This window comes from Lipomyces oligophaga, assembly GCF_038497815.1.
Source record: "Lipomyces oligophaga strain CBS 7107 unplaced genomic scaffold V1516scaffold_5, whole genome shotgun sequence".
In the NCBI taxonomy this organism is placed as follows: domain Eukaryota; kingdom Fungi; phylum Ascomycota; class Lipomycetes; order Lipomycetales; family Lipomycetaceae; genus Lipomyces; species [Lipomyces] oligophaga.
Window position 1 is genome coordinate 781298 of NW_027117789.1, and position 11276 is coordinate 792573.

At 42.9% G+C, this 11276-nt stretch overlaps 6 protein-coding genes across 6 annotated transcripts; 3 read left to right on the forward strand and 3 right to left on the reverse strand.

Annotated features, from left to right (window-relative positions):
* Window positions 1-381: 381 nt before the first annotated feature.
* V1516DRAFT_625202 (sphingolipid long chain base-responsive protein) lies at window positions 382-1447 on the forward strand (the record flags this gene model as incomplete). The annotated part of the gene is made up of 2 exons (XM_066919696.1): window positions 382-499; window positions 567-1447. 2 exons carry the CDS (start codon window positions 382-384, stop codon window positions 1445-1447), a joined length of 999 nt encoding a protein of 332 aa, XP_066776844.1.
* Window positions 1448-2345: 898 nt separating this feature from the next.
* On the reverse strand, window positions 2346-3896 carry V1516DRAFT_665006 (histidine phosphatase superfamily; the record flags this gene model as incomplete). Its single annotated transcript, XM_066920641.1, has 1 exon — window positions 2346-3896. One exon carries the CDS (start codon window positions 3894-3896, stop codon window positions 2346-2348), a length of 1551 nt encoding a protein of 516 aa, XP_066776845.1.
* Window positions 3897-4971: 1075 nt separating this feature from the next.
* V1516DRAFT_677196 (CRAL-TRIO domain-containing protein) lies at window positions 4972-6952 on the forward strand. Its single transcript, XM_066922542.1, has 3 exons — window positions 4972-5168; window positions 5388-5395; window positions 5671-6952. Exons 1-3 carry the CDS (start codon window positions 5163-5165, stop codon window positions 6608-6610), a joined length of 954 nt encoding a protein of 317 aa, XP_066776846.1. The 5' UTR covers window positions 4972-5162; the 3' UTR covers window positions 6611-6952.
* A 23-nt stretch (window positions 6953-6975) lies between these two features.
* V1516DRAFT_422351 (ribonucleases P/MRP protein subunit POP1-domain-containing protein) lies at window positions 6976-9624 on the forward strand. The gene is made up of 3 exons (XM_066919014.1): window positions 6976-7246; window positions 7309-7399; window positions 7451-9624. Exons 1-3 carry the CDS (start codon window positions 7093-7095, stop codon window positions 9459-9461), a joined length of 2256 nt encoding a protein of 751 aa, XP_066776847.1. The 5' UTR covers window positions 6976-7092; the 3' UTR covers window positions 9462-9624.
* A 43-nt stretch (window positions 9625-9667) lies between these two features.
* V1516DRAFT_665009 (uncharacterized protein) lies at window positions 9668-10299 on the reverse strand (the record flags this gene model as incomplete). The annotated part of the gene is made up of 2 exons (XM_066920642.1): window positions 9668-9733; window positions 9796-10299. 2 exons carry the CDS (start codon window positions 10297-10299, stop codon window positions 9668-9670), a joined length of 570 nt encoding a protein of 189 aa, XP_066776848.1.
* A 169-nt stretch (window positions 10300-10468) lies between these two features.
* On the reverse strand, window positions 10469-11252 carry V1516DRAFT_677202 (40S ribosomal protein eS30). Its single transcript, XM_066922543.1, has 4 exons — window positions 11178-11252; window positions 11025-11082; window positions 10790-10852; window positions 10469-10733 (listed from the first exon to the last, which is right to left on the reverse strand). The coding sequence occupies exons 1-4, from the start codon at window positions 11178-11180 to the stop codon at window positions 10663-10665; spliced, it is 195 nt and encodes a 64-aa protein (XP_066776849.1). The 5' UTR covers window positions 11181-11252; the 3' UTR covers window positions 10469-10662.
* Window positions 11253-11276: the final 24 nt, after the last annotated feature.

The window sequence follows — 11276 nt, forward strand, 5'->3', positions numbered from 1 at the left end:
CTTCCATAATCTGCACGCACGTTATCCATCGTTTCTGTGCCTTTCTTTCGTCGGTAGCCGGTTATTGGACCTGCCGTCTCCCAAGCAGACTCTGGCTATGGCTCTGGCTCGGGCGCGCCCTTCGTCTTCGTGACGCCACGGCTCGACGCCTCCCTGCCTAATCCGGAATATTATATCAGCACTCTGTCAGCCATTCTGCCCGGCCCTCCGCAAGATAAATAAACAACCTCGTTCCCGCTGTCACCGGATGGTGATTTATATTGATCCTCCTATCCCCAGAAGACTACTTTATTAGCTTCAGATCTATACTATTCTTCAAGACCTTACAGCTCTTGATCTCGAATTCTAAGTCTAATCTACATCACATACACATACAGCAACATGCATCGTACATACTCTATGCGCAACTCGCGGGCTCCCACCGCCCAGCAGCTCGCTACCCCCCCTCCTCCTCCATCATCAACCAAGGGCGGTCGATTCTTCGGCAAGGGCTCACTATGTAAGTTGGCTGAAGATTACAGTTATCTGTCTCGGATCTTGAGCTTGTTACTAATTATTGTTCGTAGCTCATTCTTTCCGTCGTTCTACCGCAGGCCAGTTCGGTCCTGAGCTTTCTCGCAAGCTCGCGCAGCTCGTCAAGATGGAAAAGAACCTTATGCGTTCGATCGAGATGGTCTCCATGGAACGTCGTGAGGTCGCCAAGCAGCTCTCACTCTGGGGTGAGGACTGCGATGACGATGTCTCTGACATTACCGACAAACTCGGTGTTTTGATCTACGAAATCGGTGAGCTTGAGGATCAGTTCATTGATCGTTATGACCAGTACCGTATCACTATGAAGTCTGTGCGTAATATCGAGGCCTCCGTCCAGCCTTCTCGTGAGCGCAAGCAAAAGATCACCGATCAGATCGCCCAGCTTAAGTACAAGGATCCTTCGTCGCCCAAGATTGTTGTTCTCGAACAGGAGCTTGTTCGCGCCGAGGCCGAATCTCTTGTTGCCGAAGCTCAGCTTTCCAACATTACCCGTGAGAAACTCAAAGCTGCCTTTGCCTACCAGTTTGATGCTCTCCGTGAGAACTCTGAGAAGCTTGCTCTTATTGCTAACTACGGACTTTCACTGCTTGATCTTCTCGATGATCAGCCTGTTACTCCTGGTGAGATCAGACCCGCCTATGATGGATTCGAAGCCTCTAAGCAGATCATCATTGACTGTGAAACTGCTCTTGCCAACTGGACTTTCGAGTCTGCTGCCGTTAAGCCTACTCTTTCTCTGCACTCTGGTGCTGCCTTTGATCTTGATGACTCTGTTCCAGAGGATCCTGTTGAGTGGGCAGAGGCCGAGGCTGGTGAAGAAGAAGAGGAGAAGCCTGTCGAGGCTGCAGAGGCAGATGCAGTTGCTGCTGAGGAATCTGTCACTGAGGCAGAGCCAACGACTGTTACTGCTTAAAAATCCGATTTTCTATACTATTTTATCTGTGCTTTTAGTTTAGTGTGTCGACTTACTATTTCGTCACACCTTGATATGTAATTCTGCCCGTTGATATTTTTCCTTTATATTCATTTACTTGTACTTGTGCCATGTCTCTGTTTTCCCTTTTTTATTGTGCTTTTTCTTTTCGGCGCTATGATGGGTTAAGTTTAAGGAGCGATCCTTTTTCTGTTTTTTATTCTTATTTGTATTAGCTAGCAATATCTCTTATACTTACGAGAATATGAAAATGATCTGAATTATTATGAATCAACTCAATTAACTCCTTAAAAATTGCTGTGTGGAAATATGTTTTATGTAAGCTACTATCTATGCTCTTAGCAGATAATTGCAATAGTATAACAAGTTCATGCGCGTCATGCAAGATTGGATCGCGGATCGGCAAGGTCTATGACGACATTTCAGTGCATTATGCATATTGCACATACTTCTGAGGTTGTGGACTATTGTTTGAAACCAAACAAACGTCGAAAATAAAAGTAAAAAACTAATTAAGGGTCTACCGTACCGATAACCGGTAATTTAGATAATGGTACCTTCAGTTATCGCTTACAAGGAATGACGCTGAGAATGAAGATAGTCTAATTCTGTGTTTGTGCGCTTTGTTACGTCGTAGTGTACGTTCATCGCCGAGGGCCGACGCTTGTGACGTCACATGGCCAAGGCCCTTAACATCTGCGACAGCATACTCTTGTTACCAGCAACCTACTCGAAAAAATAAGCATAGAAGGGACATGTACAGATAATATATTAGAATTATAAAATTATTGTAGTTGGTAGCTCTGAACAGAAAAACTCCGAAAACTCCATGGATGACCAGAAAAGAACACAAAGGAAAGAGAAGTAGCTAGGAATATCAAGAGAAGAAAAATGAAGGTCGTTTACCTGTCACCTCACTATCGATTCCGCATACATCTTCGAACGACTGTAACCGTAGCCCAGTCGCCTTAATAATATCCAGGAATTCGTCTAATGGACAAATCTCTTGATCCTGGCAACCAGGGATCGGCGTAACCGCATCATTAACTAATAATCGGACACCAGTCGAATCAGCAGATGACGCGGTACCACAAGATACTCGTTCAAAAACAATACGACCGCCCATGGGAACAACCGTTGATAGTCGCCATTCGCGATCAGGTACAAGATGAGACGCAGGCAAGGGCTCTTGATCACGGAAAAGTCCAAGTGCAGTGATTAAGGGAACAAGATCACCGTCATGTGCGAACGAAAGAAATAATTTAGAATCAACTTCGTCCGGGTGCTCAAGCAAATATGCCGTCGCGTTGAGATATAAAAATCCCATGACCTCAGAGTAAGGCGTGCCAGGTCCCGTGCGATAGTAGTGTAGCACATCGCGCGCATATTCAAAAGCTGCCCATTCTTCATGTGTAAACATTTCACACCATGGGTTCGTATCTTTACCAGTGGCAAGAATCTCAAATCCGCAAAGCTCTTGCATCGTCCATAGATCCGAGTGGGAAAATTCAAAATCATATAAATCCCTCAAACGACTCGAGGTGTGCCGGAGATATTCGGACTTATACGCTTCCGCCATCGCAGGCCCTTGTTGCCGACCAACAACTGGATCTTCTCGATATTCCGAACATGCTTTCACTGGAGTTAACGTGTCTCCGCCTCGGGATGGTGCGTAATCTGGAATAACAACATGACGGACGGACTTGCGAACCTGACGAGAACCGAAAAATCCCGCCCCGAAAGCCCGCGCGGTATCCATAACGCGATCACATGAACAAGAATAAATAGACGTATGCTTATGTTGTCCAGTCTCTGGCCAGCCGTCTTCTTCCTCGTCGTCAACATATGATTCTTCAAGAACGTCGTAGGGGTTGGGCTCCGCATCCATCGGGATCAAATGCAAATATCGTGACCGAAGCAGCTTCCCGGCTTCTCGAGCACGAACTGTTCCTGCATACTTTCCCCGCGTAGTTAATTGCTCGAGTTGCTCGCTGTGTCCAGTGGCCATGTCAACGTCGAAAAATAGCTTCCACGACTTGAGAAAGGGAAATAAAGGTGTATTCTTATGGCTCTCGCGATGTAAACGATCAGCTAGCCGCATCCGCTCAACCAGACTCTTCATAGTCATACCAACACGACGAGTGGGATATCGCTCGAAATGTCGAGAAAGTAAATGAACCTGATTAACTGTGCATGATTCAGGCAACGGTGCAGGAATCGAAGAATTATCAAGGTCTGCAGCACCCTTGATTCCTGTGTGTGGGATCCAAGGCGAATAACCGCCAAGATGGTCGAACAGGCTCCACTCGCCATTTGAATTATCATCGTACGAAAATAAAACCTGGTTAGGTGATAGAGCAGCTGCTAACACTACAGATGCGAAGGCTAGGAAAACAGCAAGCGTAGCGACAGTAGATAAACGACTCATGATAGATTTTGTTTTCCTACTCTCGTCAACTATATTTTGACGACAGCTATTTTGATCTTGATCCACTAGATTGGCACGGCTGGAGGTTCCAGGCTGATCTGCCATTGATCACGAAAAGAGGACTGGTAGAGTATTTATGTATGGGGCTAAACTAAATTTTTTCTCTGCGCTTTCCGAGCCCATGTGAGCTGGTTTAGCTTATGTTGCGGAGCGTCTCCGGATTGAGGGGCACATTCAAGCACCGGCCTCTAACAGCCAGTTGTGCGGGAAACGTGCTTTGGGACGAACACCGATGGGCCCCGGAGTTGGCAGGCATGTGCTCATTCGGTTTGTAATTGACACCACCACTTGAGATTCGGTTTCTGCTCGGGTCATTACGGAGCATGGATTATTCTATGATTCATTCACTAATGGACTAACTTATATTGAAAGGATTTTAAGCTTGTTGTCAGCCATAGTTCTCTAATGAAATCACGAGATTTTGTTAATTTTGAGAATGAAAGATACAAAGTGGGACTGTTTCTGCGGGAAATACCTTTCAAGTTGCTATAATTGTCTTCAAATATCTCGCATCAATAAAGGTAAACCTATCCATGATGGAGTTAAGCAAGATGTGCGATATTTCTTGCTGTCCTTTAGCAGACATATTTAGGCTCCACAAGTCTGTCTACTTTTCTCTTCTACTAGTCCTCTCCTCCTCCCGCCATAGTAGAAGGCAATTCCATACGTTCGTCTAGAAACGGATCAATCCCCTGTTTAGCCGAATGTCACCCTCTTTCGAAGATAGTACAGCTCTAGCGCCCCTCAGCTTGCCAATCAAACCCAAGCTTTAATAGCACGATCTCCTCCCCTGTAGTGAACCTGTTCCCCAGTTCCCAGTTGCTCTATAAAAAAACACTATCGACGGTCTGAGCAGAGGATCTTCATGTGTTACTAATGTATGATGTAATTACACAAACACCTCATAAATGTTTTAGTCGTGTCTGCATTGGACAAACCTAGCCCCCATTCCGCCGCCGCTGCCGCTAACTAGGCTGAGCTCTTTTGTCTCTTCTGGCTTTTCTTTCTTGCGCCTGTTCTTGTCTATCTTCCCAGGCTTTTCTGTGATTTCCTGTCTTTATCTTGCTATTATTAGTGCTGTTTAGTGTTTTTGCGGTCGGATTTTGCTTAATACATCATTGCGATTCCTGTTTTTGGGCTTGGTTTGTGCTTTGAATCTCCGTCTACTGCTCGACTCTCCTTTACTTGTGCCGCTTGTAAATTATAATGGCTGTAAGTCTGCTACTGCTCCCTGAACGCGTCACTTGTGATCAACGTTCTACCAATCGCGTGCACTACTTGATCGTATATTTTCTCGTTGTTGTGGAAAATACACGCAGAATATTTGTGATATATGCGGTCGATCGTTATTGTTTTTGCTAGGTTATGCGTGTTACAACTTGTTGAGGCCTATTTGTCCTGTGTGGATCTTGTGCTAACTGTATGATGTAGGACTCAAGGTATGCTTCCTTAATTCTTCTCTCTTCGCTCTGTTCTGTATTCGATTGCTTGAGTTATTTTCTTTTTTGTTGAAGGTTCGAATTCGATGGAATTGAGTTGATTGGGCTTTCAACTAGTCTGAATCGATTCAGATTGAATCACTTTCGCCGTTTTGGTCGCGTATACCCACACTCTTGTTTCCTGTGTTTCGCTTATTATATATTCCTGGATTTATTGTCTTGCTGTGCAATCCGTATGCTATTTAGCTTTTTTGCTGTTATTAACAATATGTTAGTGCATCATTTGCTCCCGAAGGGACTATTTCTACTTCTGCTCCTGCACCCATTCTTCCCACTAAAGAGACGGTTGCCACCGATGTCTCGACCTCAACCTCGTCCATTCCTTTGCCAGAAACTTGTGGTCCTAATGCACCATCTGGCTTTCTTGGTAATGTTTCTCCTGAGCAGCAGGCAAAGGTAGGCATGCTTCGCAATGAACTAAGTGCTGAGGGTTGTTCCGAGCGACTTGACGACGCTTCGCTGTTGCGATTCCTTCGTGCACGAAAATTTGATCTTCAAAAGGCCAAGGAGATGTTCCTTGAGTGCGAAAAGTGGCGCCAAGACTTTAAAGTTGACGAGATTGTTTCCAGCTTTTCGTATGATGAAAAGCCTTTAGTTTCAAAGTATTACCCTCAATATTACCATAAGACTGATGTCGAGGGTCGGCCAGTGTATATTGAGCAACTAGGCTCTGTCAATTTGACAGAAATGTACAAGATTACTACGTTCGAGCGTATGCTGCAAAATCTTGTTTGGGAATATGAGCAGTTTGTTTTGAAGAGATTGCCTGCCTGTTCACGAAAGGCCGGTGTCCTTATTGAAACTTCCTGCACTATTATGGATCTTAAGGGTGTGGGCATTTCTTCGATCCAGCAGGTTTATCAATATGTTCGCGAGGCTTCTGTCATTGGTCAGAATTACTATCCCGAGCGTATGGGCAAATTTTATATGATCAACGCGCCATTTGGATTTGCTACCGCCTTCCGCCTTATCAGACCATTGCTCGATCCTGTTACTGTGTCAAAGATTTTTATTCTTTCTTCCTCGTACCAATCAGAGCTGGGAAAGCAAATTCCTGCTGAAAATCTTCCTAAAAAGTTTGGTGGACTTTGTGATTGTCCCGGAGGATGCGAGCTTTCTGACGCTGGTCCATGGCACGATCCGACATACATGTAATCTCCCTATATCCTAGTTTTATCCCTATCTTTTTGACTTAATCTGTGCATCGTGTCTACATTGCGAGTTTCTACCATTATTTTTCATTGCCTCCTTTCAGCTTTCATATTTTTGGAGGGATTCGCTCTTGCGTTGTGATTATATCTCAGACCTCTTGTGGTTGTAGTCATTTGTTTGATCGATTTCATTGTATGTATGTATATGTCTAATTTGTTATGTGTTGTCGATGTTTTGTCTACAATTTTATTATTTGTTTTTGTTGCGATTTAGCATGATATGATAAAGATCTTGCTATTGGAATAATATTTAAAAAATAAAACTGAATTAATCGTTGAAATTCAATTTTGTTGAAGACTAGGCAGAGTAACTAAAGATGTTGGGACAGGACTGGTGAGAAACTCTGTAATGTCCCTACCTCTTCACGTAATCCAAAAAATGAATATATTCTACAGAATTAGTCTTAGTCACTGCAGAAATCTAAGATGATCGACAAGAAACGTCTAATTAAAGAATCACAAAGCCGAGGCAACAAACGGCCTAGCAATGCAATTGACTCAAGTCCTAATCAACGACTTAAGATAAAGCGGATCAAAACTGCAAATGCACGATCAATTATTTCACAGAACAGCGATGCTAGTAAGAAAAAATTTGGTTTAGTTTTCCGGCGGAATAGTTTATTAATGTTGATGAAAAATAAGGTCTTGAAAATGGAAAATTGGATGTTGCAAAGTTTGTTCAAGCTCGTGAATTCGAAATCCAAGAATTTGCGAAATCTATGAAACGATCAAAGTATGTTTTTTAAAGATATCTTGGAAGCAATTATTAAAAGTACATAATCAGAGCTATTCAGAAACAGCAGACATTTCAGTCTGTGCCAAGATCATTACGTCGTCGAGCAGCTAGTCATCATGTTCATTTACTTCCACCTCGATTTCGAAAGCGAGCTCTAAAGGAAATCCAAGAACTAACAAATCCACCATTGGAACCTAAGAAACGAAGAAGAATTACGCGACTCACTTTGCGTCGGGAAACAGCTCTTAGACTAAGGCAGCTGATCAGGAAACGTAAGTCATATCATGCAAATCGTAAGAAAGATCAAATGCCGGTCGGTATCAACACCCTAGCGACAAAGGCAATTCTAGAAAAAAAGTTCAAAAGAAGACAGAAGGATATAGTTTGGTTGCCCACACATTTATGGCATGCCAAGCGAGCACATCTGGTTAAAAAATGGGGTTACTCGATTCCGAATCATCCTAATGATAAATGTTTTCGTCCAACACATCGGCAGAGCAATTCAGGGTCCGGCGTGGTGTTTGATACAAGCTATTTTGGAACGATAATTATTCTTGGTACTAAGCAATCACTGATTGAAATTGTTCGACTTCTGACTCAATCGAACGCATGCCATGATGTGTTTGTGAACGGCCAACGTGCATATGAAGGTCCTATCTATAATTCTGAAGAAGGACATTTGATAGGAGAATGTTTAGTATATTTTGAACAAGATAAAGTTATTGTTCGTGTGCATCCTGCGATTTACAAATTAGTTTGGGATACTATCTTGACAATTTCGCGCGAGCTCCAAGGATCGTCCGATCCTTCTTTACAAGTACAAGATTGCAGATTTGCAATTGGAAGCATTGATATATTTGGACCAAAGTCTCTTAGAACTATTACAAGCTGTTTACCAGTTCGCCAAATGGATTCATCTTGGATCTCAGCTTGCATCGCCAAGGATCCTAAATTTGTGCGTCCCGGTACAGTTTTTGGACTGTCATTTTTCGATCCCAGAACTGTCGTGGCATCCAGTAGAATGCACAAGTTCTGGATGAGCGACAAATATCAAATGCCGGGCGATATTCATGCTGCGACAAATAACGAATATAATGAATTTATCTCCAGCGCTAGGGAATCATCTTCTACTCTGTCACCTTTATTCACAATCGAGGGACGCAAAATCAAAGTCGAGCATTCAAGATTAGCCAACGACCGCTTTCGCAAACGAAAGGCGATCATGAACCAGATTCCAGATCCCTTTGGAGTGCAACACAGCACTCGCAAAATACCTACATTTATTGATGACGTGAGTATTCCTGGCATTGTGATTCGGCGACAATCCGGAGGATTGACAGTCATGTTACCTTGGCAATGGACGTCATATTTTTTCAAATCATTGGTTATTCCAGGCTATACAATATTTGGAGGAATGAGGCAGTACCATCAACTTCTCCAGGAACGAGATCTATTATATTTTCCCGATGATTTTCCAGGTACACTTGCCTATGCAGAGCAGCAACTTGAGTTAGCAACAGAGAGCGAGCAAAAATGGCAGCGCCGACCAAAGAATCGAAGAGTGGCGTACAGTTCTTTAAGACTAGCTAAAGGTGATTCCAGAGGCGAACTGGGCACACCATTCGCATCCGACTGGAATTTCTTACTTGGCTCTGAAACCCCTCCCTGGATGATATCTAATTTAAAACAAGTCTCGAAAAATGCTGATAGAGCCTTATTCGCGGTGAAGTTGTCCATGATTGGACGCGGTTGTCCCGCGATACATGCACGAGTATATGCGATTCCACGAGTAGATTATAACAAGTGGCAAGCTGTTCGAATCGATCGCAAGTTTGTAAGTGGAACTGAAAACTATCCTGGCTGTCCTCCTCGAGATCATTTGATTGGTTATGTTACGACGGGTGGATTTAATCTGCGACAGGGCAAAGGCGACTCGATTGCTAGCTTGTCGTATGCAAAGGTGCGCGAATTCAAATTGTTAGAAAACAGGTATTGCGTTGTTCGAGACGTGGGAGAAACCATATGTCGACTAGCTTCCTTTCAGCCTATCTCGATCTAGTTCAGCAAATATATATTTAGAAGAGAATGATATATTCGCAACCTGCCCGTGGGAGACTAACGACGTGTAATGTACAAAAATGACTATTGAAAGTCAAACGTCATAATTGTTTTGAATGAACGTCATGTATGACGGCCAAAACAAAGCGATCATCTACAAGTAATGAGTATAGGAACCAAAAGCAAAGAATCACTATTGTCAAGAAATCACATACCAGGTACTATCATCAGTTCATGTAGTTTTGTCCGTAGTCGCAGAAGTTTCATAGGGTCCTAATATTTCATTCGGTTAATATTAATATGATTAGGCTGCGGCAAGCACACCCCTAACATACCGATTCTTCGAAGAAATGAGATGACACTTCTCTCGCAGAATTGACAAATTTAACAATCATTCTTGCATACGAAGTGACCAGATCACCTTCTTGTTCTTGATCCTGGACTTGACTTCTCTCGTGTTTCTTGCTTCCCCATATAATGTCCCCGTTCGGACTAACCATCGACGATTTCACGATCGCTCCGTTTTCCAGATCGACTACAATAAATCCCGACACCTCATGGCGTGCACTGATCCTTGCCACGAGCGCATCGATTTCTCGATCAGCGAGCCGGTCGGACACTGTAAGTCTGGACTCGAGCCCTTCATAAGACTCGGAAGATCTTCGGCGAGGACTAGTCTCAGTGTCCGGGTGTTGATGCAGTTGATCCACAGTGACGTTATGATTCGAGGAGTGAAAGTGATTGAAACTGGGGGGCGACTGCACCGAAGAAGTCTGATTGTTAGCACTGCTGTTACTTCCTACAACTGCAGAAGTAGTAACTACTGTTGGAAAAGCCATTTTATCATGTTCGGAAATTTAAGACTGCTGTCACAATACGAAATATCACGAACGAAACTGGGATGAGGTTCACTTCACTTATACAAGCCGCGGCACAAAACATAACGGCTGTTAAACATATACTAAACCAAGTACATATTCTTATAAAATTACTATTTTTAATACAGCATAATTTGATAAATATATATAAATTATATTTTGTGTAGACAAAGCATGACTCGATACAACTGTTGTACGTGTCGAATCACGTCATGTTCTAAAGAAATATCCACATGAAAAAATGACCTCTTGTGACCTGACCGCAAAAATACTTTTTCTTAAACAATATTCAAAAACTGAGAAGATGACAGTAAAGCAAATAGTTTACGAAGCAGAGTTGGGCGAGGGATTAAGTTTCCGTCTTCCACCAACGAGAGTGACATTGACAAAGCGTCCTAATAAAATTGTCAATTAATATCCACAGAAAAATGAAATAGCATATAAAACATACTGTTGTAAAGAATACGCTTGCCAGCACGTCCCTTCGGCTTCTTCTTCTTCTCCTGGGGTTCGACTTTAAAGACGTGTTAGTTGCATCAATCTCCGAGACTTTCTCCGATCTCGCTTAGTTAAGCCAATTAGTTCGAGAAGTCTGTCTTAAAACCTTAGGAATAAAGGCAAGCCAATACAGATCATAAATCGAACTTGACCAAGCGCATAAGAGAGGATAAATCGATTTAGTATACCTTTAGGAGTCTGCGATTTCACCTTACCGGCACGGGCGAGAGATCCGTGAACTTTAGCCTGTGCAAGTTAGTACATTGGCGAGAAAAATTACAATCCATGATTATTCTAAATTAATCATAGACCAAAACGAAATAAATTAACATAGCACACACCATTTTGATTTCTGCTGAATAAATGACAATATCCGAAGGACAGTCAGAATGAAAGTTGAAATTTCAGTCAGTCGACCATCTAACAGACCAACACCACGA